Source organism: Aspergillus neoniger (genome assembly GCF_003184625.1).
Source record: "Aspergillus neoniger CBS 115656 unplaced genomic scaffold BO87scaffold_1, whole genome shotgun sequence".
NCBI lineage: Eukaryota > Fungi > Ascomycota > Eurotiomycetes > Eurotiales > Aspergillaceae > Aspergillus > Aspergillus neoniger.
Genome location: NW_020291129.1, coordinates 590,912 through 614,806, shown reverse-complemented (window position 1 = coordinate 614,806; position 23,895 = coordinate 590,912). Strand labels below are relative to the sequence as shown.

The window sequence follows — 23,895 nt, the reverse complement described above, 5'->3', positions numbered from 1 at the left end:
CTTTTTTCAAAGGGTTTATAGTATATGTGCCTTCGTTGCTTGGCTTATTGGTAACGCCCATTTCTCCTCGAATTTCTCCTTAAGACCGCGAGGGCCTTTCCAGCCCCTTTATAGTACTTGTACTCTCTCTCTGTTTCCGTTGGATACAGATTAGAGACTTGACCCACGGATAGGGTAGCTCTGGTCATTTGGTGTCACCATATGCAAATATTGAGCTACGCCCCAATGAAACATTGGTAGGGTCGTAGCAATACTGTGTGGCTTTGCTAGTGTCCTTGAGTCTTGTATTAACTTTGTCACTGTTCATCCCTTGATGACGATCTCAAAAGGCCTTTGATTGTCGTTCTATAGGAAATCAATTTGGAGCCTCCAAAATGCCTCCAGGTCGAGGCAGAAGGGTATGAGTGTGGCAAAGGATGTAGGGCATTATAGTCACAATCATAAAGTCTATATCATAGTCTTAGCACGCAAGTGATGCTATCAATACCCTATGTACTTACCATTCATGAGTCCTGAGGCAAGGATGTATCGAGTATTATAGCCCGTGTTCGTGCATGTATTCGATCATTTTGATCGTTACTCCTCCCAGACATAGTGAAGAGCTTTTGTAAACTCTGTAACCTCTCTGGAACCGAAGAATCCGATAGCATGCTCCGTTGATGGAAATAGCTCTAGATCTTTGGATTCGGGCGACAATGGGATCCTGCAGTGCCCTGCCTTATGGGAAGATGGTCGATTATTTAGGACCAGTCATCCGTTAAAGAATTCCAACTGAGTCTGTGGAGTCAAGATTAATCGAATAATTGAAAAGAAATGATGAACGAAGGGGGTTGACTGCATTCTTATAGTCGTTGTCTTTGATATTCAATTGCTCGTTACTTTTATTAAATCTGCTGCTGCAATAAAATGGATATGGCATTTTGTTCTTTCTATTGGAAAGAGTGAAAGGCGCCATTAACGTATATGCACTATATACAAAGATACTCTCCCGATATAGCTGAGAGTGAAGGTGCTTCATGATCATGTCATCTTGAAGAAGCCTGTATAGGTACTGTCTGCTGTGCAAGGAACCATAATTTCTACCCGGATAAGACCAGGACATAAGTGCAAGGTACGAAGCCCTGTAATATGGGCAAAGATGTGCATTAAATTAATTAATACATGTGGGATGTTCCAATTCAGCATCGGCAGATTCCCTGGACATATTCCAAGCTCAAGTTCTTCCAGACTGTTCACTGCAAGCGTAGATGGAATATTACGGTTGAGTCAATATTTTTCGGGTTATCAGAGATGTGAATAGGATTCTGGCAATGAATAGCAGCACCTTATACTCATCCACTTATTCGCAGATCTAAAGTGACAGGGGCCAGAATTCCCCCAGAGGGAATATGCTGATTAAAATAGGCCTCCGTACACTTCACAGCAATAACTAGGGAATGCTTGAATAGGAAACTCATCACAATCCATTGAATTTTGTAGAATACCCAGAGAACACCCCCTGCTAGTGCCTTACAACCCGGAGAAGAGTCAAAAATCAATAGTTTTTCCATACGCTTGAACGATTCTATAGACTTTTCAGAAGAATTATGTACATTAATGGTAAAATAAGATAGTCTAAATATATACCGATGAGAGTAGGGGTTCAATCAAATCCAAGAACCATCAGCACCAGCAACAGAAACCCCTCCAGGCCCCGATGGCTTCGCACCGGCATTGCTAGTCTTCCTAGCCCTGACCTTAGTCACTGAGAAACTCCGACCCAGACCCGGTGCCTTGTTCGTCGGCTTGGGTTCGTTGTTGTTTTCTGTAGTATCTTCAAGACGCAGCACTACCTCCACAGCCTTGTCATCCTCGATGACCTTGGGATGTCTTGTGGCGAAATACCGGGCGTACTTGAAGAGGGACCAGTAACAGCTGACGACGTTTATGATGAAGAGGACGATTTTGTACGGCATGTAGTAGAGGAGCAAGCATTTCCAGGTGACGGTTTCCTTCTTCAGGCGTAGATGTACCAGGTTGAAGATGATGACGTTTAGAAAGTACAAGCCGTTGGTGACGCCCAACATGATGCCGCAGAATGCTGGTTGGACAACAAGAGAGATCGGTAGGACGAAGGGAGCGAGGAGATATAATAGTGTTTCGTAGACCTGGTTTTAGTGGGTAAGCAGGAGATCTTATTTCCTGTGCCATAGCACATCTTCGCAGTGATAGAACCAACCTCTTGGAAAACAAACAGCTTTGCACCCAGTTCCCAGAACCCGAGGTTCCAGCTGCACAAGATATATTTCATGTTGTACCACATGCCGTTGACAAAGAAGAAATTCCAGCGCGTGAACCTCTGCTTGAAGATGGTCATTTCACCGAAACCTCCTCGCGAGCCTCCTGAACTGAAGAAGACTGCAGATGGGGTCTCTGTCTCGACGAATACGGCGGAGCACATGGTAATGCGCCCACCTAGTCGACGGCAACTATCACCGAAAAACCAATCTTCGGACACAGAAAATCCTGGATGGTCATGGAAGGTCTGCTTGAGGAAGTCGGTCTTCCATAAAGAGATGGCTCCATGCGGGAACGTGGCGCTGCCGAGGATACCGGCAAATGCACGCTGAAGGCCTGATATCTTGTACTCCAGGTCCTGCGCCTGCTGACATAGGGTTCCGCGTGAGGACTCTGGCCCAACGCTCTTAATAGTATATCCGATACATTGTATACGGCCTTTCAGTCGGTCGCTAACGACAGGGAAGTTCGGAGGCAGTGCGCAGTCGTCGTCAATCAGGAGAACATGGGGAAAGTCTTTGGCCGCGTAGCAGCCAACAAATTGGGCAATAATCTTGCTTCCAACTGGACACCAAAGATGGTTAACACCGTATGGCCGGCATACCTCTTCAGTGTTGTCTAATGGCTCTGGAGAGTTGCCGTTCGCAATGACAAAAATGTTTTCAGGCGGAAAGATGTGTAGCGCCGCGTCGAGTGTAGGGCCAATGATATTGGCAGATTTATAGCAAGGAATTAAAAGGGCTGTACTTTTCGCTGAGTTCCGATTGCCCTCAAGGTCGGCCTCTTTGGAATCGCTGTTCACCGGGGGAGGGTTCTTCTCGAAGAGAAGTAACAAGGGAGTAAACGCGTAGCTTTATAGTAAGTCGTTAGTTTTTTGTCGTAGAGACGATGAGCGATACCTACAGAATAGCAATGCCAATTGTGATTCCCCATCCACCTGGGATGACAAACTTGGTACGCACTACGTAGTAGAGCCACCACACGGCACCCCTCCAAAGAGGCATGCCAATGAGGACAAAGTAGATGAAGGCCAAGAGGAATATATAGACTGTATATTCAAAAAGGACCTGGACCCAATACTTCCTCTGCAGGGCGACACGCCTTTCTTTGGCTTTCTCGTACACATCGTATATACTGTGCCGGTTTGTCCTTTGGGGAGGCTCTTCTGTCGGCTCAATGCGGGAGATACGGTAACTGTGAGGTCGGGGTGGAAGAGGCCACGCGTCACCCCTCGTCGCCGGAATAGACTCGCTCAATTGTCTGCTGTGAGCTCCGGAGTCGTCCTGGCCATGCTGCCACTGGACATGAGAAGATCCGTTGGGAGAGAGCTGTGCTGGTTCGATCTCTGCAATCGTAGATATCCCAGATACACTTAATGGTGCACTCTGGCGCCGGAGGCGAGTATCCTTAGGCTTCTGTGGGTGCGAGCTGTTGACACTGGCTGCTCGGCGGAGTTGACCAAACTGTCTTTCCAATGCCTCATTGCGGATGGCCTGATGGACAGGGCCAGGTCCAGACGCAGAGGACTCGTCATCCCGAGCTGCCCAGGGACCATTTACTTGGGTGGTGGCGGCCAGGAGATGGGCAGGAATGACCACATCTTCGACCATGGAATTGCGAGCATGCTTGCGTGACATTTCCCCTTGTAGTTTTCGAATTATCTGGCCATCGAGATTTCTGGATGGAACCGTCCTTTAAAGGCCGGAGCCCGGTGGTACAGCATCCAGGAACAAATGCCGGTGTCCACTTAGATGTGCACTTGAACCCAACTGAAAGCTTTACTAGTCGGGCTAGGAGCCGGTCCAAGTAATCAACCTCCGGAGTAATACCCATCACCTAGAATATTTCGTCAAGCGTGTGGATCAGCAATTCGAATTTACCAATGGGATGTGATGACCTGGGTCTAAAATTGTGCTATGGTTGGACAGGAAGCGTGTCCAGGTCCTCCGCAGAACCAGACAGCAATCGCCACCAGCCTAGAAACATGTCCTATGTAAGCCTGCGGAGCAGTTGGGCTAGGGATCGACTCCATAGAGACTATGGGATCCGCCCCTACTCCGCCGTCCAATTCGAGACCTAGCTTTTGTAGTGTGTGTGTACAGAATACACAGTAAGGCATAATGCAATTCTTGTATTTGTTTTCGCACAAGACAAGGCATTGGACTATCCGCCTGCCGGAAACATTTTACGAAGCATCATAGAATCTGCGGCAATGGCTGAAGCCACAAAGCTTCAAGTAACTTTCGCAAGAGCCGTACAAGATAAACAAGGAATAACAAGGTCGTAAATCAAAACCAACAAGGCCGAGCTAAGCTGTTACGTAACTAGCAAGCACGGTGGCTGCTATTTCGAGCGGAAGGTGTCGCAATCCACGGAAAGACGATGGCATGGTGGCCCCAGCCCTCAAGTGTCGGTAGTTAGATGGGTCCGTTCCTGAGACATCCGGCCAGCTTTGTCTATTTTTGTGCGATTAAGTTTTGCGCCTCAGTACGTGGCGGCATGACCCGGCGGGCTTAGGGCTGGTCGGTGAGCGTCATCCACGTTCGCAAGATCTCCACTTAGCGGGCCGATAGCATTCTTCGGTTCCTGAATGAAAGAAAAGGAAAGGATCAGCATTGTTTTGGTTTTTAGGACAGAAAGAGCATCGTGATTGGAAATGTCTCATCCGGTTTTCTCTAGCAGTGAAGATTCTTCTCGTTGACTTTTGTTAGTTTGGTACGCGAAATGAATATGATCGCGTAGTATGAAGCCCATTGGCGATGATGGTGTTCGCTTAGCCAGGAAAAAAACAAACATCACGCTAAAAGTAACGGAAGGAGTCCGTGGGACTTTCTAGAATACGAGCTGAGAGGAATGGACCCCAATGGCTGCACAGCGATTTGGAAATAGCATGTCAGCAGGACCCTTTTTCGAATGGGGGCGAGATGCCAGCGAGGATGAAACAGCGGTGGTGTGAGAGGACGAAAGTGACAGCAGAAAGGGTCCAGCTCCAACATTCTGACCTCAAGACTCTCCCCTTTTGTTCAGAAAGGCATTTTGCCAGACAATCTGGCTTCCTGATGTCTTGTCTCTACGACGTTCCTACCAGATTCTGAATTAAGAGATATACCATCGAGTGGTAAACCACTTCCATATCCCTACTAACATTATCACTACTCATTATGCAACCATCTCCGGTCGCGTCAGCCCAACAATAAGGGGCGACAACGATGTGCCTAAGCACTAGCCTGCAAATCCTGGGCGATCATGTCGATCAAACTGTTCAAAGTTGCCTTCTTGAAAAGCACGTCGAAGGGGACGTCGACTTCGAAAGTGCGGTGGATGAAGATGCGAAGCTCGGCAGTCAACATGGAACCCATCCCAGCCTCATTCAGAAGCTGGTTTCCATCCAAATCAGTCTCCGGCAGAAGGATGAGATTGGAAATCTTCTGCGAGATGATGGCGCGAACGGCATCGTGGGCAAAGGGCTCAGTGAACGCAGCGTGGGTATCCTTCACGAGCGACTCGACAGCCGGGGCTGGGTGCATGTACGCCACTTCGGAAGCCATCGTGTAGTTGATGGAGATCGCCGGGAGGTTGAGTTGTTTGGGAGAGGAGGAAGTGTCGGAAGAACGACTTGGCTGTGCATTAACACACTGATATAGAAAAGTTAGGATGGAAGAGTCCAACTGAAGACCCTCTGATACGTTATGGGATATTGACCACGAAAATCAACGATATATGAGACTGATGCCTAGGGAACCAATACTAGCTAGAGGTCGCGTGCGCTTTATATACAGAGGTGAAGACACTACAGTATCAATATCGATGACTTCACGACTCATTGCGCTGGTTATGTTTTCCGCTTCCGTCGTCGATAGATACCCCGGCATGATGACAGAATGATCAGCGATAAGATAGCATTCCAATAAGCTCCCCGAGGCTTATCAATGGCTGCTCATTCGATGAAACTATTCCAAATGAAGTTCGCCTTGGAGCTGAGCCCCCCGGGTTTCGGGAATGTCATGTGTTTTGGGGTAGCTTCATGCTCGGACGGCCTCTTGCGACAGCAATGACACTGACGCAACAGCGAGAATAGCCCGGAAAACTGTAGCAGTAGCATGTGTCTTGGTTGCAGAATGAGACGTAAGGCGAGGTTTGTCCACAGATATTACGACGTTCCGCCGCTTCCGTCCAACATTCCCATACCAGAGGACAGCTCCGCGGATTTTTGAGCTGAGCTCCGCGGATATTTATACCAGGAGGCATGCCATTCTTTCACACTTGGCTGTGCTAATGTCGACTCAGAGAGATAGACCGCCTAGATTCCTATTGTGGGGTAGCACTTCTGAGCTCTATCAAGAATTGTTTCGTATCATATTTGAACCCTTAAATGGCATGGTTACACTGGCCCAGCTGTGCTTCCAAGAAGAAGAATGTTGTCTAATGCCTCGAGGGTCGTAGTTGGTACATCTACCGGTCGCATTCCTTAAAACTCGGAAGGTAGATAAGTCTATCGAGATCAAATATTCTCTTCATGGTAATATATCTACCGAAAGGTCATTAGACTGAACCAATGGCTTTCGAAATAAATGCCACGTATTCGGAAGGACCATCCTAGCCCTTCGTCGATCATTGAATCTGTCTCCAACTAGCAGTCTCTTATTGTTGTCAATTACACCGCTTCTTCATCCTGACTAGCAACAAAGACATCTAAGCACTCGCTCGCAGACCCTGGGCAATTATATCAACCAGATGATTAACCGTAGTACTCCTCTTCAAAAGCACAACAAATGGAATGTCAACCTCAAACATGCGGAAAACAAAGGTCCGAAACTCAGCAGCTAGCATAGAATCCAACGCAGAGTCACCCAGAGGCTGATCCGCTTTAAGGTCATTCTCTGGCAAAAGAATAAGATTTGACATTTTCTTCGACACAACAGCCCGAAGTGCATCAAGACAAGACTCCACATTTTGGTTATCGCGCAGCGCCCGTGCAATATCCCCAGGAAGTTGCGCCGCCGCATTCTGTGATTCGCTTTTGCCCTCGCCCGCGGCGCCGCGGGCAAAGGACGCAGTGAACAATGCCGCGCGAGGATCAGCAAGGACATGATTATCACCCTCGAATCCTCGTTCCCGCTGCTCCTGGAGACTGTTGAATTCCACACCGGTGAGAATGTGGCTTCCTGCCAGGTGATCGTATCGAGGGTCCCATGTACATGGCCTTTGGTTAACGAGAGCCATATTCATAATCTGGATTAGTTCGTCTTCGTTGATGGGGTGGACGCCTCCACGCTTCATGAGCGCTTCGATGTCTAGGTGCTCGTGCAAGTATCCTACTTCTGAAATCATTCCGTAGCCGATGGAAATGGCCGGAAGTCCGAGGTGGTTGCGATAACGAGCGAAAGCGTCCAGAAATGAGTTGGCTGCGCAGTAGTTGCTTTCAGTTGCGGTGCCTATGGTCCCCGAGATAGATGAAGTCATGACGAAAAAGTCCAGCTGGGAGTCCCGACCCTTCTTCCTCAGCACATTGTGAAGATTCCAAGTCCCCTGCACCTTGGGGCCCATAGTCGTGTGCCATGCATTATGTGGCATATCACTCCATATAGCCTCGTTGAGTACCATAGTCGCCTGGATCACGCCTCCAATAGGACGATCTGCCGCTGCCACGGCCCGTTCGACATCCTCATAGCGGCAAACATCGCCCCGGATTACTATGATATGGGCCCCTTGCGCTTGTAGATCATCAACCAAGTCCTTTGCCTCGGGTTTGTCAGTACCCGAACGACTGAGAAATATGAACCGTCGAGCACCGCAAGATATCATCCATTTGGATATACTGCGACCCAGCCCGCCCAGGCCCCCGATCATGAGATAAGACTTCTGGGCAATAAAGGCTGTTTCATACTTCTTCGGGATGACCCTGATCTTGGTGTTGGGATCTTGGAATGACACAGTTACTTTGCCCAGCCGTGTGCCTAAGGAGAAGTGCCTGAATGCATCTGTGATATCTGACGCTTCGAATGTCTTGATCGGGAAACAAGGCTCACAGATCTTGGCTCTCATTAATTGAAGACTCTCTGTAAGTAGGGTCTTCCAAAGTCTGTGATGGGTATTGTTCTTCGAGAGATAGAGATGGGATAGATCAAAGGCCATGAAAGAGACGTTGCGACCGAACGTGGACATATCCAGGAGGCCATGATCAAGGATGTCACGTTTCCCAATGTCGATGAAGCGGCCAAAGTCGGCACATGCTTCAAAACTGCTGCGCAGAAGGTCGCCAGTCAGGGAGTTCAATACTACGTCAACTCCTTGACCAGATGTGGCTTCCATGATGGCGGGAAGGAAGGATGAATCCCGCGAGCTGAAGATATGGGTTGGATTTAAACCATACTTTTCCACGAGAAATGACTTTTTAGTTTCATTTCCGACGGTGGCAAAGATCTTTCAATTAGCTTAGCCGATTTATCGGAGTGTATTACCGCTGCGCCTGCAGGTTTCTTACCTTGGCTCCAAGATGCTTCGCGTACTGGATCGCTGCCATTCCAACACCCCCAGCAGCGGAATGAACAAGAACGGACTAATTGGGTAAGCCTAGCCTTGCGACTTAAAATATACAGTGCTTACCTCTCCTGGCTGCAAATGCGCCCGATGATGCAGTGCATAAATGACCGTTGAAAATACCAGCGGAATTGTGGAGGCTATCTGTATACATGGGTGAGCTCCTATTCGTTGGTACGGACCTATCGCTTACTGTGAAGTCCTCATCATCGCGCAATTTCAACACTGCCCATTCTGGCAAGCACTCGACGGTTGCAAAATGACTGGGTGCCATTGCAACTACACGATCACCAATTTTGAACTCCGACACATTGTCGCCCACTGCTGTGATGACACCGGCACATTCACACGAACATGTTGCATCCTTGGTGTCAACCTTCGCGCTGATGGCATACAGATCCTATATCCATTGTTATTGACAGCGCTGATAAACTCTAAGCGTGAGATATACCTTTGCGTTTATACCCACACTCTTCACGCTGACCTCCACATAATCCGGATGCAAGGAGGTTGAATAGTCTTCCTGTACGAAATGGATCGTGTCCATGTGCCCCGGGTCCTTGATATCTAATTTGCATCTTCCGGCAATTGCTAAGGAAAGATCCATGGTTTCGTTGTTCTGCTTGAGGCGGAAGGTTTCATTCAGACGCTCGTCTGGTTCCCAGCGCGATATATGGAGGACGCCATCTCGTTGCGCGAATTCGAAGTCCGGCTCTTTTTCATGGATCAATCGATCCAATACATTGATGATGTTACGTAGGGTTTCTTCAGACGATGCTGATTCATCGTCCACATCTAAAACCGCGAATTGAAGTGAAGGCTGTTCGAGCATCAGCGCACGGGAGAGCCCTAAAACCGGCGCGAAGTCGGGCTTCTCTCCATCGATAAAACCGCCATTGACGACCCATACAATCTTGGCTACACGATCGGTGATATTTTTCAGCAGTGCCATTTCACACTCGTTCATACTGATCAGAAGCGGCTCCTGCTGTTCTAAAGTGGATATGACGAATGCCCGGTCCGGAACGGTTGCGGGGCTGACCTGGGACAAGCTAACGATAGTGACGAGAGATCCAAGATGTTCTTGTAGGATCTTTTGGAGCTTTATGTCTAGAGGTGTGACTTTCTCATCTCGGGTCACCTGTACCCTTGTCAGAAATAGACGCTTTCAGAGGTGGTCGAAATAGCTTACCACGACTGTCGGGGTTTTGATGATCTTTCTCTGGCTAACGAGGCCCTTTATAGTCCCAACTGTGACGGGGAAAGAATCACTTCTTCCTATGGTCTTTGTCCAAGTGATACCGTCGCTGGGAACATCCCCTATCGTGATGACAGTCGCCCCGGGTGTGAGTCTGCTGACAATATCCGGCGTCCAGAGGCCAACCTAGAGCACGTTAGTGTTAGAGTATGTCGGACTTGCGCAAAGCTAAACATACCGAGGGGACGAAAATTATATCGAACTTCTTCTCTTGCGGGATTTGATTCGAATAGTGGTCATCTTTTGTCTCCGGGAAACCCCCCACGCCGACTAGATCGCCGTTTACCAGGACCCCACAATGATAGGAATTGTACCTTCTGAAAGAGGAGTGAACACCTAGTACGCCACGAACAAACTCTGAAATCTGAGTTTGACTCCCCAGTTCGAGGATGTTGCTATTACAACGTTGATGACAGGCCAAATCCAGGACACCGACCAAACACAGCACGTCGTTGGTCGCTTTATGAGAGCCGTAAACCCGAGTGAAATGTTCCAGATAATTATCAAGACCCCAATTAGTCAATGCGGAGAGATCTGGCTTCCACGCAGCTCTCAGCAGGGGATTGCGTTTTTCAGTGTTTTCCGCCTGCCTGTTCCCTTGATAGGCAATACAGCGAGCTTGGCTCATTCTTATCAACACTTCTCCAGACGAATTAAACAACTCTGCATCGATTCTATGCGTTCCAAAACCCACGACCTCTGACTTCGTGTCAACATACCATGGCTTATTCGTATCCATGTCAAGGGCCGACGGAGGCGCGACGTATACCGAGTCCATTGCAACAGGAACCGTCGCGCGGAGTTTGCTCACCCAGCCACCAGTAGTCACAATAAATGATGTTTGTAACATTGCATCTATAGAAATCGGATTTGCAATGTACCGACTAAACCTGTCTCCGCGCTGAAGATGTTTAGTAGATGCTGCTATGGGCGCCGTCCGCGCGCGATCCCAGAAAATCTCCTCCAAGACAGCGAACCGAGGTCCCCAGTTCAACCCTACTTGAAGGAACCTGTCGTACCAGACGCGTGCTGCATCTTTCTGCATCATTGATCTATCAAGTTTGATTTTCCGATCTATGCATGGCGAGGAATCTGCTAGCCGCACAGCCGCATTCATATGCAAAGTTGCCCGGGAATCGCCGTCGATCGAGACGACACTGAATTTCCACCAAGTATCCGAATTTGTCACACTAGAAATAGCCATCGGGCGCATCTCGGAAAAGATCTCCACCGATGGCTTCTTCTTGAGGTCCATATCGAGTGTTTTGACGAAGTTGAGATTGCGAAGTTCCACTCCAGGACTATCTTCCAGCTGTAGCCCTGCAACCTGGCACATTGCTTCCACTATCATCGCAATATACGCCGCGGCGGGAAATAATACCCATGCACCCAGGCAATGGTGAGTCAACCATTCGGCCTCATTGAGGTCCAGTATATTGCGCCACGTCACACCTGCGGTGTTCCCTCCTGATACTTGTGATCCGAGGAGCTCGTGCCGTGGGTATTTGCGGTGACGAAACTCGACACTGGCGCGAGGCTCAGTCCATAGGGTGGGTGAGCTGTAGTCCCAGGGGTAAGGCGGCAAGTCGACTAAGGCGTGAGGTTGGGGGGTATCTACGAACATCTTATGGTACTGAAGCTCATCGTGTCCGTGCAAGAACAAGGAACCGACAAGTTGAAGGGTGGTTAGCTGGGCACCTTGGTGGCGTATGAGAGCAGAATTGTAGGCATAGCGACTGTGTTTCATGACTGAGGCAGTCTGCTTTATGGGGAGCTGTAAGGCCGAGTGCGGACCGATTTCTATCAGATGATAACTCCCTTGCTCCAAGATGATTTTGATGGCCGCGTCAAACTGTACTGGAGATTCGAGATTCGAGCGCCAGTATTTCGCCGTCCCGACTTGATTTGTACTGATCGGGCCACCGGTCGCAGTTGATATCATGGTTACTGATGGCGTGGGAGTATCGCCTTGACCATCAAGTTGGCCATTAGCGTAGCCGTTGACTTTCTCACTAGCATGGCCATTAACGCTTTCATTTACGTAGCCGTTTACAGTCTCATTATCATGACTGTTAACATGACCATCAGAAAAGCCGTTAGGATATCCATTGACGTGACCATTGACCTGGTCATCAGTCATACTCCAATAGCGCTCGAGTAAAGCCTCATATCTCGGCCCTACAGCCTTCATATGGTGCGAATGATACGCTGTACCCCCAGTCATCAATTTCCGTGCCCAGATACCTCTCTTTTGAAACACTCTGAGCAGAGAATCGATGGCGTCTGCATCGCCACTAACGGTAGTACTTTCCGGAGAGTTCGCACATGCAACGATAGCAGAATCTGTTAACCCACATTCCTCGACTATCGCCTGTGCCTGCTCTTTTCCAAGGCCTACAGCAACCATGGAGCCTTCAGCAGAGACCTCAGCAACAACAGCTCCGCGAAAGTAAGCCGCGAAGATGGCTTGCCGGGCATCGATACCCCCAGTAGCGTACGCTGCCCCTATCTCACCAGAGGAGTGGCCAACCACCGTCTCCGGGGAAACACCCCAGTTTTTGAGCATATCTGTCAGCGCGATCTGCACCGCAGTGCAAAGAGGTTGTGATATTTCCGCGGCGCTGATATCGTGGTTTCCTTCACCGCGCAGAATACCCTCAAGCGTCCAGGCGGGGGCATCTTTCGGATGAAGAGCACGGAGGCAAGAGTCAAGATAACTTATGGCCTTTCTAAACACGCTGCTAAGATCTAGAAGCTCCTTCGCCATGCCAGCCCATTGTGTGCCCTGTCCAGTATAGATGAAACTGAGCTGGAATGGTTTTTCATGGACGAGACTTTTCAAGTTCAGGTTTGACATATCAAGCCCCTTGTTCAGACTCGCCTGAGATTCGATGAAAAACCCACGAGTACCCATCTTGGAGCGACGGCAGCTCAACGTGTACGACAGATCATTGATTGGAACAGGATGAGCTGAGTGAGAAACGAATTCAGCCAAGTCACTAGTCATCTGTCGGAGGGACGTCTCAGACCGAGCCGAAAGAGGCAAGAAATAGAGCCTGTCTGAATCTTCCTCAACTGGCGACTCCCCATACCCGTTGGTCAGCAGGTCTGGCTCCCACGCTTCCACAATAGCATGGCTATTTGAGCCCCCAAAACCAAACGAGTTGACTGAGGCTCGTGGGTTCTGGGATCCCGGCCACGCTTGATTCGCAGTGACAATGTCCACGTTCCATTCTTTGCATTTGATCCTCGGATTGATTACCTTCACCCCAACCGTCGCAGGAAGTATCTTATTCTCGAGCGCCAGGATGACTTTGATTAGACCCGACAGACCACTCGCCCCTTCGCTGTGGCCCAAGTTGGGTTTGACTCCGCCAACGAGCGTTGGGCATCTTGTCCGATGCTGAAAAACACCGGATATTGCCTCAACTTCTGTAGGGTCACCAACTTTAGTGCCAGTCCCATGCGCCTTTCATTATCAGCATATAGATTTGCCACCATTCGAGGAAGCGTACCTCAACATAATCCGTCTCTCCCGGATTCAGACCCGCCCGACGATACGCCGCCCGAATAACGGCCCTTTGCCCTTCCACACTTGGCTGAGAAATGCCCGGTGTTCGACCGTTCCTTTGCAGCATGATTAGCATCTAGCCTTACCACCAAAATGGAAACTCACCCATTAACAGCAGTTCCCCGAATAATTGAGCGAACAGGATCCCCATCCCTCAGCGCATCGCCCAGCCTCTTTAAATAAACAGCCGACACCCCCTCGGCCCTTGCATACCCATTCGCCGACTCATCGAAAGTATGACACATCGCATCCGGCGACAAAACCCCCGCCTTAACAGCGACCATCTGCTGCTCCGGGGATTGAATTAGATTCGCAGCCGCCACGACAGCCGCATCACAGTCCCCAGCATCCAGCGCCAAGCAAGCCGAATGCAGCGCATACAAGGACGACGAACACGCCGTATCAACAACATGCGACGGTCCTCGCAGATCAAAGCAATGTGTAATGCGATTGGCCAGCACAGCCAGGCCTGTTCCTGTGGCAGTATATCGGGAGGAGTACTCCGGGTCTTTGTACTGCATGTTCAAGTAGTCGTTGGTGAAATTACCCACATAAACGCCGGTATTGCTCCCGTGGATTGATTTTAGGGGTATGCCGGCATTTTCTAGAGCTTCATAGGTCACTTCGAGGAGCTTTCGCTGCTGCGGATCCATGGACGTCGTTTCGAGGTTGTTGATCCCGAAAAAGACATTTTCGAAGGCGTGTATGTCCTCCTGGATGAAGTAGCCGCCCGTTGAGTTGATGCTTCCCGGTCGGTCGGCGTCGGGGTGGTAGTATGCTGCGGCATTGTAGCGCGAGGGTGGGACGGGGCCATAGCCTGTTGCGTTGTTGATGAGGAGGTCCCAGAGTTTGGATGGGGATGAGGCTTGGCCTGGGAGGCGGCATCCTAGGCCAACGTTAGTATGGAAGTATCATGGGTTTGGGAGGGAGTAAGGTTTCTTACCTATGCCTATAATGGCGATGGGCTCGCAGGGAGTAGTTGAAGTTGGGTGCTTCATGCTAGGGCTCAGTTATGGCGTTCAAACCTTATCGATGATTGTGATTAACATCCGATGTAAGAATAAGGGAGTGCTTATCGGACTATTTATTCGCAGCTTCTTCAAGCGAAAACTATATAAAGGTCAAGTTTTCAGATACATGAATCCTGAATTCGGGACGTGGTCAAACTTCAAAATAAATGCTGCGTGAATCATCATGATACGCATTGCCGAATAAAACTGGAAAAGAAAGCAGAAATCAAGACATACAAAAACTGGGACAATGCGTTGGATTTCCTGCTTCGGCACGCTTATCTGTTTGCTGGTACACGTCTCGGGTTCCTACAGGCTATCCACCATTTCGGCAGAAGTTGCTGCCGCTGTCAGTAAAGTTTATTGTAGAATTTGCGGTAGAAGATGGGGTAGTGCATATTCCAAGTTACAAGATCCGATATAAACTTGCCCTTCATTCGAATCCGGCTGCTTCTCCTTGACCGGGGGTAGTTATAGTACCCAAGCGATTTGTATCGGTCGCATTTCTTAGTTTGGGATACAGGAAAATGTACCAAGCCTAGTATTTCCCATAATGGAACGCTTCGATGTGTTTCTAGTCAGTAAATGTCAAGCAAATATCACAAACACTAGAAGAATCATAAGAACCCTCCTATTCCCGACCCCATCCCAATGTAGCAACTACTACTCTTCCACCCCCAACTCCCTTAACAAATCCGCCTTGATATTCTTCAAAAACTCCTCCATCTGCTGCTCCGTATGATACGCCTCATTAAAGACTAGCCTCAACGTCAACTGATCCCGAAACGTCCAAACATACACCACGCCCTGTCTTGCGAGCATCTCCACCCCAAGTCCCGCAAACAAGATACTAAACCCACTCTCAGGACTTCCATACTCCCTCTGCAAATACTTCTCTAGAACCCCTAAACTACTGATATCGACATCACTCGGCGGCTCATCCGGTGCCGGAAGGTTCCGCAGCAACTTCACCAACATAGTCGCATATTCGCGATGAGCGAGGATATACTCTTCACTAAGTCCCCGCCGATACTCAGCGTGATACTTGCGCGCATTCTCTTCCCAGGTACTTGAGGCGTCGACGCGGTACATCCAGCCCGTGGTGAACAGCGTGGCGGCTCCCGCGGGGCCGGAGTATGGTTGGGGCATATACGGCCGCAGCGTGTGCCGGATAGTGCTGGTGTAGTGACGACCCTGGGCACGGTGCTCGGGGATAGCATGCCGGAAGTTTACTGCTGCGACGCTTGCGTGCGTGGCGGCAGTAATGCCGAGGCCCCGGGCTTTCGTGGCGGAGAGAACAGCGGCGGTGGTCGCCGGGGTGAAGGTTAGCTCGGCGGCTCGGGTGCCCGTCGGGATGGTGGTGGCGTCGCCCGTGTATGGGATTCCGATGGAGCCTTGGGCGTGGGCGAAGGTCTCTACTGCTTCCTGTGCGATGTCCTTTTGCTCGTCAGTCGGGGTTAGGGTCATGTTGCCGGCTTCTTCGACGGATAGGGATAGTCGGGTGGTTTCTGTTCCCCAGGTGAAGGCGTCGAAGGGGTCGGGGATGTTCCCTGAGAGAATGGTGTCGGCGTGAGTGGCCATTAGGTCAACGAGCTGGCCGAGGAGGAGGAAGCCGCCTACTCCGTCAGTGCGCCAGTGTGCGGTGTGCAGGAGGATTTGCGAGGATTTTGGGATGTAGTAGAGTTGGGCGTCAGGGGCGGGTGCGATGGTACGGATCACATCGTCGGCGGATTGGGCGTCCGGTTTGATGAAGAAGGTCCGCGAGACCCATTGGTTGAGGGCATCGACAGAGTCAGGAATTGTGTACACGAGGTTGGCATTGGAGGAGTCTGGATGCGCGGCTAGACTAGGGTGTTGGAAGCGCAGGTGCAACCAGCTGTGGCGGATCAGGGCTGGGAGGAGATCGGCTGCGAAGTCCCCGCGGGGACGGATGGTGATAGTGTAGTTCACTGCCCAGTGTTCACGGCCTAGTGGGTGGCCAAAGTCACTGACCAGCTTGATGAACACCTCGTTAGGGCCAAGGGGCCGGGTGAGAGTGTTCGGCGAGTGCTCGGTTGTAGTCCACGGCATGATTGTGAGAAGTGTAGTGGCCGTTGCGGGGTCGATGTAATAATAATGGTCGATGGTTTAATAGATGATTGAAGTGTTACTAGGTTCTAAGCCTCGTCTATTGGGGGCCTAAGATTTTAGTGGGGTGGGAATAGGCTGTTAGTTGTCGCACTATAAAGTATAGCCTCGTCCGTGCTGATCCGACGTGTGAGATGAAAAGGCCACTGTCTATCATGCAATCCTCAGTGGAGCGCGATACAATTTTCGGCAGCGCAATCGGCCGACTAATGGAAACACTCACCATCATTAGAGACGAGTTTTTACTTGATCCAGCAGGTTATCCGTTGAGAGTAAGCACTACCAGCGCACTAGCATGCATTACTCATTCCAGTCAGATTGAGCCCCACTACTCAGCCATGATAATACTACCTGGCTGATGGAACTGGAATCAGAAAGAAGAGAGCGTGTTATCATGGATATGATTATAACGTACATGAACCAACAACACTCAAGCTGATCCATCAAGCTCATATTCCCAACGCAGGTGGACGGTGCAACCTCTCGAGTGATTGCAGTCCTTGACGGCAAACTCTGCGCTCCTCTGCTGATGAGAGAAGCATAGACGGACATCGGCCGAGTCAACGTTCGGTCGTTCTACAAGGGGTCTGAGTACTCCTCCTTGCGTGATCTAGCAGTATTCGAAAATGAATGGGCACCGGTTGGGAATGAAGCCATCCTGCTGCCAAATGACTACCATACTACTTATGCTGCTGCGACTGATGATCTACCCACATTTCTATAGCCAAAATTCTGCGTACAGCAGTATCCTCAATGTCAGACTAAATGGAGACTTTCCAATGCCTCTCATCGTAGAACGGCCCTTCCAAAGGATTCTCAAAACTCATACTGATAGCCCCATGATGAAGGAGAGCCTCAATTGTCCTGGAACTTCGTATCTCCCGAGCATGGCATATAGCTGACATAAAAGGTTCCGAGCGCATATTAACATCGATTCCTTGGGCCAAAAGAAACTCAAAAATTGCTTTCCTTCCAGGTACCACAGCTGCGAGCAGCGCCGAACCAAAAAAGCCTCCGCGGGAATTGATATAAGCTCCGTGCTCAAGCAGAAGCTTTGCAATGGGCACTGACCCCACATATGATGCAATATGGAGGGGATCACCTAGTGGGCGATTGGATGGATGCACCTGGGCTCCGTTGTTAAAGAGGTGCCGCACTATTGATTCGGAGGTATTTCGAACATCTTCGAGTTTCCTCTCGAGGTGGGTTTTCTCGATCCCAAAGTCGTCGGTCCTATTTATTTGAGAGGTTGTTCGATCATAGTCGCTCCCCAAGGCCAGCTTTAACAGTTCCTCGCCTACTTTCTTCTCCAGTTCACAAGGCCTCACCCATTACGGCTTGGCTGTTCGGAATAAGATGGACCTTCGAAGCCAGTACATCTATCACGCCTTCGCTTCCCACGTATGAGGCTTTCAGGAGAGCCTCGCAGTAGTCCATCTTTGACAGCACATCAGGACCTTTATTCATAAGAAGCTGAAAGAGCTCATTGTGACCACCTGAGATGGCTTCCCTGAAGCACGTTTTCCATAGGAATGACATTTCCTAACACTTTCAGAAGAAATGCCAACGTCCGTTCAGCACCATGCCGACAAGCCATTGCCATGGATTTCGACAGCAACAGATGCAATCTTGACGGTGCCACTTCCAACTTCACAGCATACTGAAGAACGTCGAGACTGTTGGACTTCGATGATTCGTACAAAATGAGCTCCCACAGTCTTCGGTACTCGCTTCCCAGTCACTCAAAAAGAACTGTCCCAAGGGGGCCATTACTTCGTCCGAGGGTATTATGGGCGATCAAACAAGAATACCCCAACTGTCTAGGGCCATAGAACGACCTTCCGTGGGATTCTCCAAATCCGTCCGGTGGCGCCATAATGGACGAGTGCCTCAATCCTACAGAGCACAGTACAGTGCAATTCCAAGTAGTTCTGAGTACATGATGACATGGGGTGCGGATCCCAGCTCCGCATTCCAGCAAAACAGCAAAAGCTTTACCACGGGACACTGACCCCACGTACGATGCGGTATGGAAGGACCGGAATGATCTTGAACTTCAAGGTATGGCAGCTATAAGCTTTATAGTCGAAACCTTAGCAACAATACTAGATGGAGATAATTGTATAATCATATAATAATTAATAGTAAACATAGGTTTCACCAAAACTGTACGGTAGTACCCATTAAAAGATCGAATGCACTAAGAAACTTTATGCTGATAATCTGCAATCGACTGATAGTATGACCTCCGTATAAAGACGTAAATGATCCAGAAGAGATACCGACGCTGGCTAAAAGTAGACTAATCCATGAGATCAATAGGAATCTATCTTAGCCCCTAGCATTCATTCTCTATGGTCTATTCCCAAGTCAAGGAAGTCGCCGAATGCTATATTGTGCGCTTTCTAGATATTCTGCGCAAAAGCTCTCGGTTCCCGCACGTGATAGCTGTCACTAATTGAAGTTTATCTGCAAACAGCATAGAAACTATAACCCCGGTCCAATGAACTGAGCGAATGAATCATCGACTAATAGCAATCTCGATGTTCTAGCCTCAACAATGTGCTTTGTGATGGCGTGTACAGGCTCAAAAAGCGGTCTTTTTTTGCGGTCTAGATCAATCCATATTGCATACAGCCCGCCGTTCGCAAACAAATCTTAATAAAATTGGGAGAATATGCCGTATCTACTTGATTGTTTGGCGTAGGCCACATAATAGTTAGAAGGTAAATAAACTCTTGCCCTCTTGAGTCCGCCAGTAGCATTTTGAGAAGCGGTTAGTAGCAACGTCATGCATTGGGTAGTGGAGACCTTCGCACCCCACTCAAGCCCTGTCATTGGTCTACTTTTACTTTTGATAGAATGAACTGAACCCTTATTTTACACACTACAGGAATCGACATAATAGTACCAGCAGTACCTCCCTACATATAAAAGGGCCGTGATGTATCCTGAGGTTCGAACCAACTTCTGTTTTTAATGTTTCTTCCATTCACCAAATCTACCACATCGCGATTCAAGATTGAACTTCCCTTTACTTACACTGTCCCCCAAGTGCGAGTCATCATGCCCACTTCTCAAGGAACCTTCAGATGGACGGCTCCAAATCGAGCAGATGCAGAGTTCGATATTGACGGTACATCTTCCAGATGCGTCATTACTCTCAGTCGACCGGTTCAAGATTTCGGAAAGACATCAGCAACATTGGATTACGAGGATATAGAACAACTCTCCGGCACACATTTCTTCGATGGCCATATTGGTAGAGCAGACTTTGAAACCGATTTTTATAACGCTCCCAAGATCCAAGGCAACCTAGATTCACTTATTGACCAATACATATTCGTTGATGGGAATGGAATGTGGACACATTCCTAATCAGATTGAAAGTATGTACTATTGTCAGACTTTACTAGCAGGCACTTTCTCCTGGAGGAATCTTTGAAACTCTAACAAGTTTCCTGCAGAAGCTGAAGAAATATTCTGACTAGCCCGGAAAAGCAAGCTGGTAGGAGGCCTTTATTTCTAAAACATGTCTCTCTAAGTATAGTCATGATTTCTTCAACCTTTGCAAGCCTCAGTACAGGTTTTTCCTTCTCAATTAGAGGGTTTTTTTCCTGCACCTATATGCGAATGCAGAGGCAACTGTAACCTAGTATAAAATGCTTATATCACCTTCAAAAATATTTATTTTACTCTAGTCAATGAGATGAGGTCCCTCTTGTTAATTTGGAGTGCACTTCTCCTCGTCACTTTCTGATCATTCATACTCTCGGAGCCGATGCGGATTGACATGTTAGGTATTTATGCAGTATACCCCCAACCCAAGGACCGGAACGAACCATAGAATTTTGGCCTCTCCCTTCCCGTCTTCCACCATATTTAGACATGGGCTTGACCATACTAATTCTTCATCAAATCCCGAAACCCCCCCCCCCCCCCCCCCCCAGATTAGCACTACTGAAGTGATCATTCCTTCGACCTCAGTTTCATTGACTCCAGCGCTGTCATAATCACGTCTATCGGCTAGAGAATCTCTTGATAATTCACGCATGGGTGGGCAGGACATACGCGTTCTTGAAAGACAGGCAGGAGGGTGTCCAGATCGGCTTCATCAAGACATCATATAAACGCCTCCTTCATACGCGGGAATTTCAAGCCCTTACTCAGTAGGTATGATAAATGCAGGGATCTTACGCCTTCTGCCTGGTATTCCTTTGCTGGAAAGGTAGGCCACCGAGTGGGGAGGAGCGGCGGGTAACTATATTAGCTTAGGTAATCACCTAGCTCCGCGCCAGACCGCATAATAAACGGACTCTCTTCTCCTTCCGATCCCTCTTGGGCGTTATCTCTTGTGCCTAACTTCATCATGAAGCGAGCCGGGCGAACCGCTTGGACAAGTGTTTGTCTTACCGGAGCTCGCAGGTGTTTCGCTGCTTCTCTACCCTCCACTTCTTGCTGTCGCCGAACTTCCCTATTGTCTGCTCCACAAGCATATCAATTCAGTGGAAGCACAACATCCTGGAAGAAACTTTATTCGCAGACTCCTCGACCACTTTTATCTTCAGGGGCCTCATGGCTGTCACGCCTGTCTTGTTCACGAGCCTCTCGGAATGACTGCAGACTTCCTGGTGACGATGGCTCCTCGGAACGAAAGAACCCTTGATTTCATGAAGCCTGCTATCCGACAGCTACTTGTCGCCCTGGACTTTCTGCATTCGGAGTGCCATATCATCCATACAGGTTATATACTTACCACCCCCCTTGGAGACCTTAGGTTACAGATCTAACGTTGGCACAGATCTTCAGCTGAAGAACTTACTACTTCCCGGCCCGGAGACAAGCCATCTTTCCCGATTCGAAGAGCGTGAAGTTGCAAACCCAACACCCCGAAAGAAGCCCAAAGATCGAACAATCTACAAGTCTTTAGGTTTCCTTTCTCCAGGAGGACTGCCAATTCTCGCTGATTTTGGGGAAGCTCGATTAGGCGATAAAAAGCACAATGGCGATATCATGCCGAATGTTTATAGAGCTCCGGAAGTGATTCTAAGGTCGAGCTGGGACTACAAGGTGGATATATGGAATATCGCCATGGTCGTGAGTAGAATTATTCTGAATTTTGTTTTGTCTCGAAAATGCTAATATCAGGGTATATTTAGGCCTGGGATATTGTTAGCTCTCGCACCCTGGTCAATGGCAAAAACCCAGATGGCATATTTGATGATCGGGTTCATATGGCAGAGCTGATTGCCCTGCTAGGCCCCCCGCCCCCTGAATTCCGGGAACAGAGACACCTCAGCTCGGCCTTCTGGGATGAGTCAGGGAACTGGAAGGATGTTGCCCCCATTCCAGATATTACCCTCGAGAGCCTGGCGGAGGAGGTGGAAGGGGAAGACAAAGAAGGGTTTTTACGGTGGCTCCGGATGGCCTTGCAGTGGAACCCTGAGGACCGGCCCACGGCCTTGGAACTCCTATTCGACGAGTGGATGATGAAGGGGCTTTGAAAGTGAAGGGGGGACATGCAAATACGCGGCTGAACAAGATCAACGACCGTTATACGGACTTGAACCATTCTGCCACTGGAGAGCAATCAGTACCCTATCAGGTGCTCCATGGTCGGCAGGATACTGACGATGAGAAAACACCAAGAATCTCCTCTGAACCGGCTATAAAGTACCAGTAGCAATATCACACCTAGTAGAATAGGTGCTGAGTATCTGCTTATTGACCGGTGAATGGCCACGTACTAATAGACCTTCTAGTACCGAGGAATTTCCTTTCTTGTGTTTGCTCTCTATTTAATCCTCCATATCATCTTAACCAGCGTAACCTTGTTTACCCGAGTGAACGCTTCCAAAGCACAGTCTCGCCCTCGCCATTAATGAAACTATACCCTGCTAGACGGATTCGATGGGCCGTGCCAGTGGCGCTAATTAGCCCTTTCAGCTGTTGTCACTTAATATCGGTGAGTGAGGGGTTACTGACTTCCCTGCTCGTTGCGTCTGCGTGTTGAGCTCATGCTGGCGCAGTCGAACCAGCTTGGCGGCTGGAACGCCGTCTGGTGGACCTTCCAGGCCTCGACGATCCCCCTGCTGGGTCTCTTCATCAACGACCCGACCGCTAACGATCCGCGCGCCTCCATCGCTCGTGCCAGGCCCAGGTCGAGACCACCATGGTCACTCTGACGCGCATGCACTCCCTCGGTCATACTGCCAAGACCTCACTGGACGCCGTGTCGCGCATCTTCGAGGCAAGCGAGCACCGTGACAACCTCGCGGTATATAGCTCCGCTCTGCCTGTCCTGGCTATGGCGATGGATTCGGCGTGCCGGGATATGGGACTGCGTCGGGGATGGTGCCGCAGCCCGAGATGACCAGTGCGATGACCGACCCCAGTGACACCGCTTACACCTGGATGCCCTCATCTACCCCTTTGTCAACGACGCATGATCTCAGCTGGGGGTATGTGGCCTGGTTTTGTTACGGATATTGGAATACCATGCGTGCTGTAAGCAAGGAGATTGTTGATTATTGCGTTTCTCTCTTGTTATTCGCCATGATACCGTAATGAATGGCTGCGGTGCGCTGCGGTACGGGACCCACATTCCGTAGACGCTCCCGCAGCCAAAAATTATGCAGTCTAGCTGAGTGGCTGTCAGCTGGTACAAATGTACCAAGCAGGAAAGACCTTGAGGCTAATACCTGATAAGAGGGTTAGAGCCTGACTAGCTACTTGATGACGATAGAAGAATCGACCCCCGAAGCGAAATTCCTGCACGTGTTTTGAGGAAACCTATATACCTACGGAAGAAATGAAACGCTAAGTCCAGATACGGTTCCACTGTTAGAATCAGAGAATCCCTTGATCACGAATCCCCATTCAAGCTGGCTGCTGTGCACCCTTTGCGAAGAACATCCAAGTGTCCTAATAATTTCATGACCACTGATTCACAAAAATCTAGGTAGAGGCCGAATTTATGTCACGGTCGAATGCATATCAAATGCGTGCCGTTGGAGGTGCATTTTGCACGAGAAAAGCTTGTCACAGACATTATATTCTATTTCGGACTGCGTGGAGATACGGCGAAGATGCTTTCACTTAATATATTTAAT

The 23,895-nt window shown here is 49.3% G+C and overlaps 6 protein-coding genes across 6 annotated transcripts; 2 read left to right on the top strand and 4 right to left on the bottom strand.

The window, feature by feature from the left end:
- Nucleotides 1-1,646: 1,646 nt before the first annotated feature.
- Nucleotides 1,647-3,914, bottom strand: BO87DRAFT_323492 (glycosyl transferase; the record flags this gene model as incomplete). The annotated part of the gene is made up of 3 exons (XM_025620034.1): nt 1,647-2,147; nt 2,219-3,128; nt 3,181-3,914. The coding sequence occupies 3 exons, from the start codon at nt 3,912-3,914 to the stop codon at nt 1,647-1,649; spliced, it is 2,145 nt and encodes a 714-aa protein (XP_025485144.1).
- Nucleotides 3,915-5,492: 1,578 nt separating this feature from the next.
- On the bottom strand, nt 5,493-5,825 carry BO87DRAFT_420782 (acyl carrier protein; the record flags this gene model as incomplete). The annotated part of the gene is made up of 1 exon (XM_025627024.1): nt 5,493-5,825. The coding sequence occupies one exon, from the start codon at nt 5,823-5,825 to the stop codon at nt 5,493-5,495; it is 333 nt and encodes a 110-aa protein (XP_025485143.1).
- Nucleotides 5,826-6,915: 1,090 nt separating this feature from the next.
- On the bottom strand, nt 6,916-14,644 carry BO87DRAFT_432221 (polyketide synthase; the record flags this gene model as incomplete). The annotated part of the gene is made up of 10 exons (XM_025627614.1): nt 6,916-8,700; nt 8,762-8,836; nt 8,884-8,961; nt 9,011-9,217; nt 9,269-9,958; nt 10,010-10,201; nt 10,254-13,544; nt 13,591-13,702; nt 13,752-14,532; nt 14,590-14,644. 10 exons carry the CDS (start codon nt 14,642-14,644, stop codon nt 6,970-6,972), a joined length of 7,212 nt encoding a protein of 2,403 aa, XP_025485142.1. The 3' UTR covers nt 6,916-6,969.
- Nucleotides 14,645-15,268: 624 nt separating this feature from the next.
- Nucleotides 15,269-16,767, bottom strand: BO87DRAFT_371836 (uncharacterized protein). The gene has a single exon (XM_025622135.1). It carries the CDS (start codon nt 16,724-16,726, stop codon nt 15,320-15,322), a length of 1,407 nt encoding a protein of 468 aa, XP_025485141.1. The 5' UTR covers nt 16,727-16,767; the 3' UTR covers nt 15,269-15,319.
- Nucleotides 16,768-19,849: 3,082 nt separating this feature from the next.
- Nucleotides 19,850-20,161, top strand: BO87DRAFT_381711 (uncharacterized protein; the record flags this gene model as incomplete). The annotated part of the gene is made up of 1 exon (XM_025624566.1): nt 19,850-20,161. One exon carries the CDS (start codon nt 19,850-19,852, stop codon nt 20,159-20,161), a length of 312 nt encoding a protein of 103 aa, XP_025485140.1.
- An 804-nt stretch (nt 20,162-20,965) lies between these two features.
- BO87DRAFT_432212 (kinase domain protein) lies at nt 20,966-22,524 on the top strand (the record flags this gene model as incomplete). Its single annotated transcript, XM_025627613.1, has 4 exons — nt 20,966-21,011; nt 21,209-21,526; nt 21,585-21,880; nt 21,943-22,524. 4 exons carry the CDS (start codon nt 20,966-20,968, stop codon nt 22,285-22,287), a joined length of 1,005 nt encoding a protein of 334 aa, XP_025485139.1. The 3' UTR covers nt 22,288-22,524.
- Between the last annotated feature and the right edge of the window lie 1,371 nt (nt 22,525-23,895).

Excerpts from the sequence above, each read along its gene's own strand:
- BO87DRAFT_371836 (XM_025622135.1), bottom strand. The coding sequence starts at position 16,726 with ATGCCGTGGACTACAACCGAGCACTCGCCGAACACTCTCACCCGGCCC.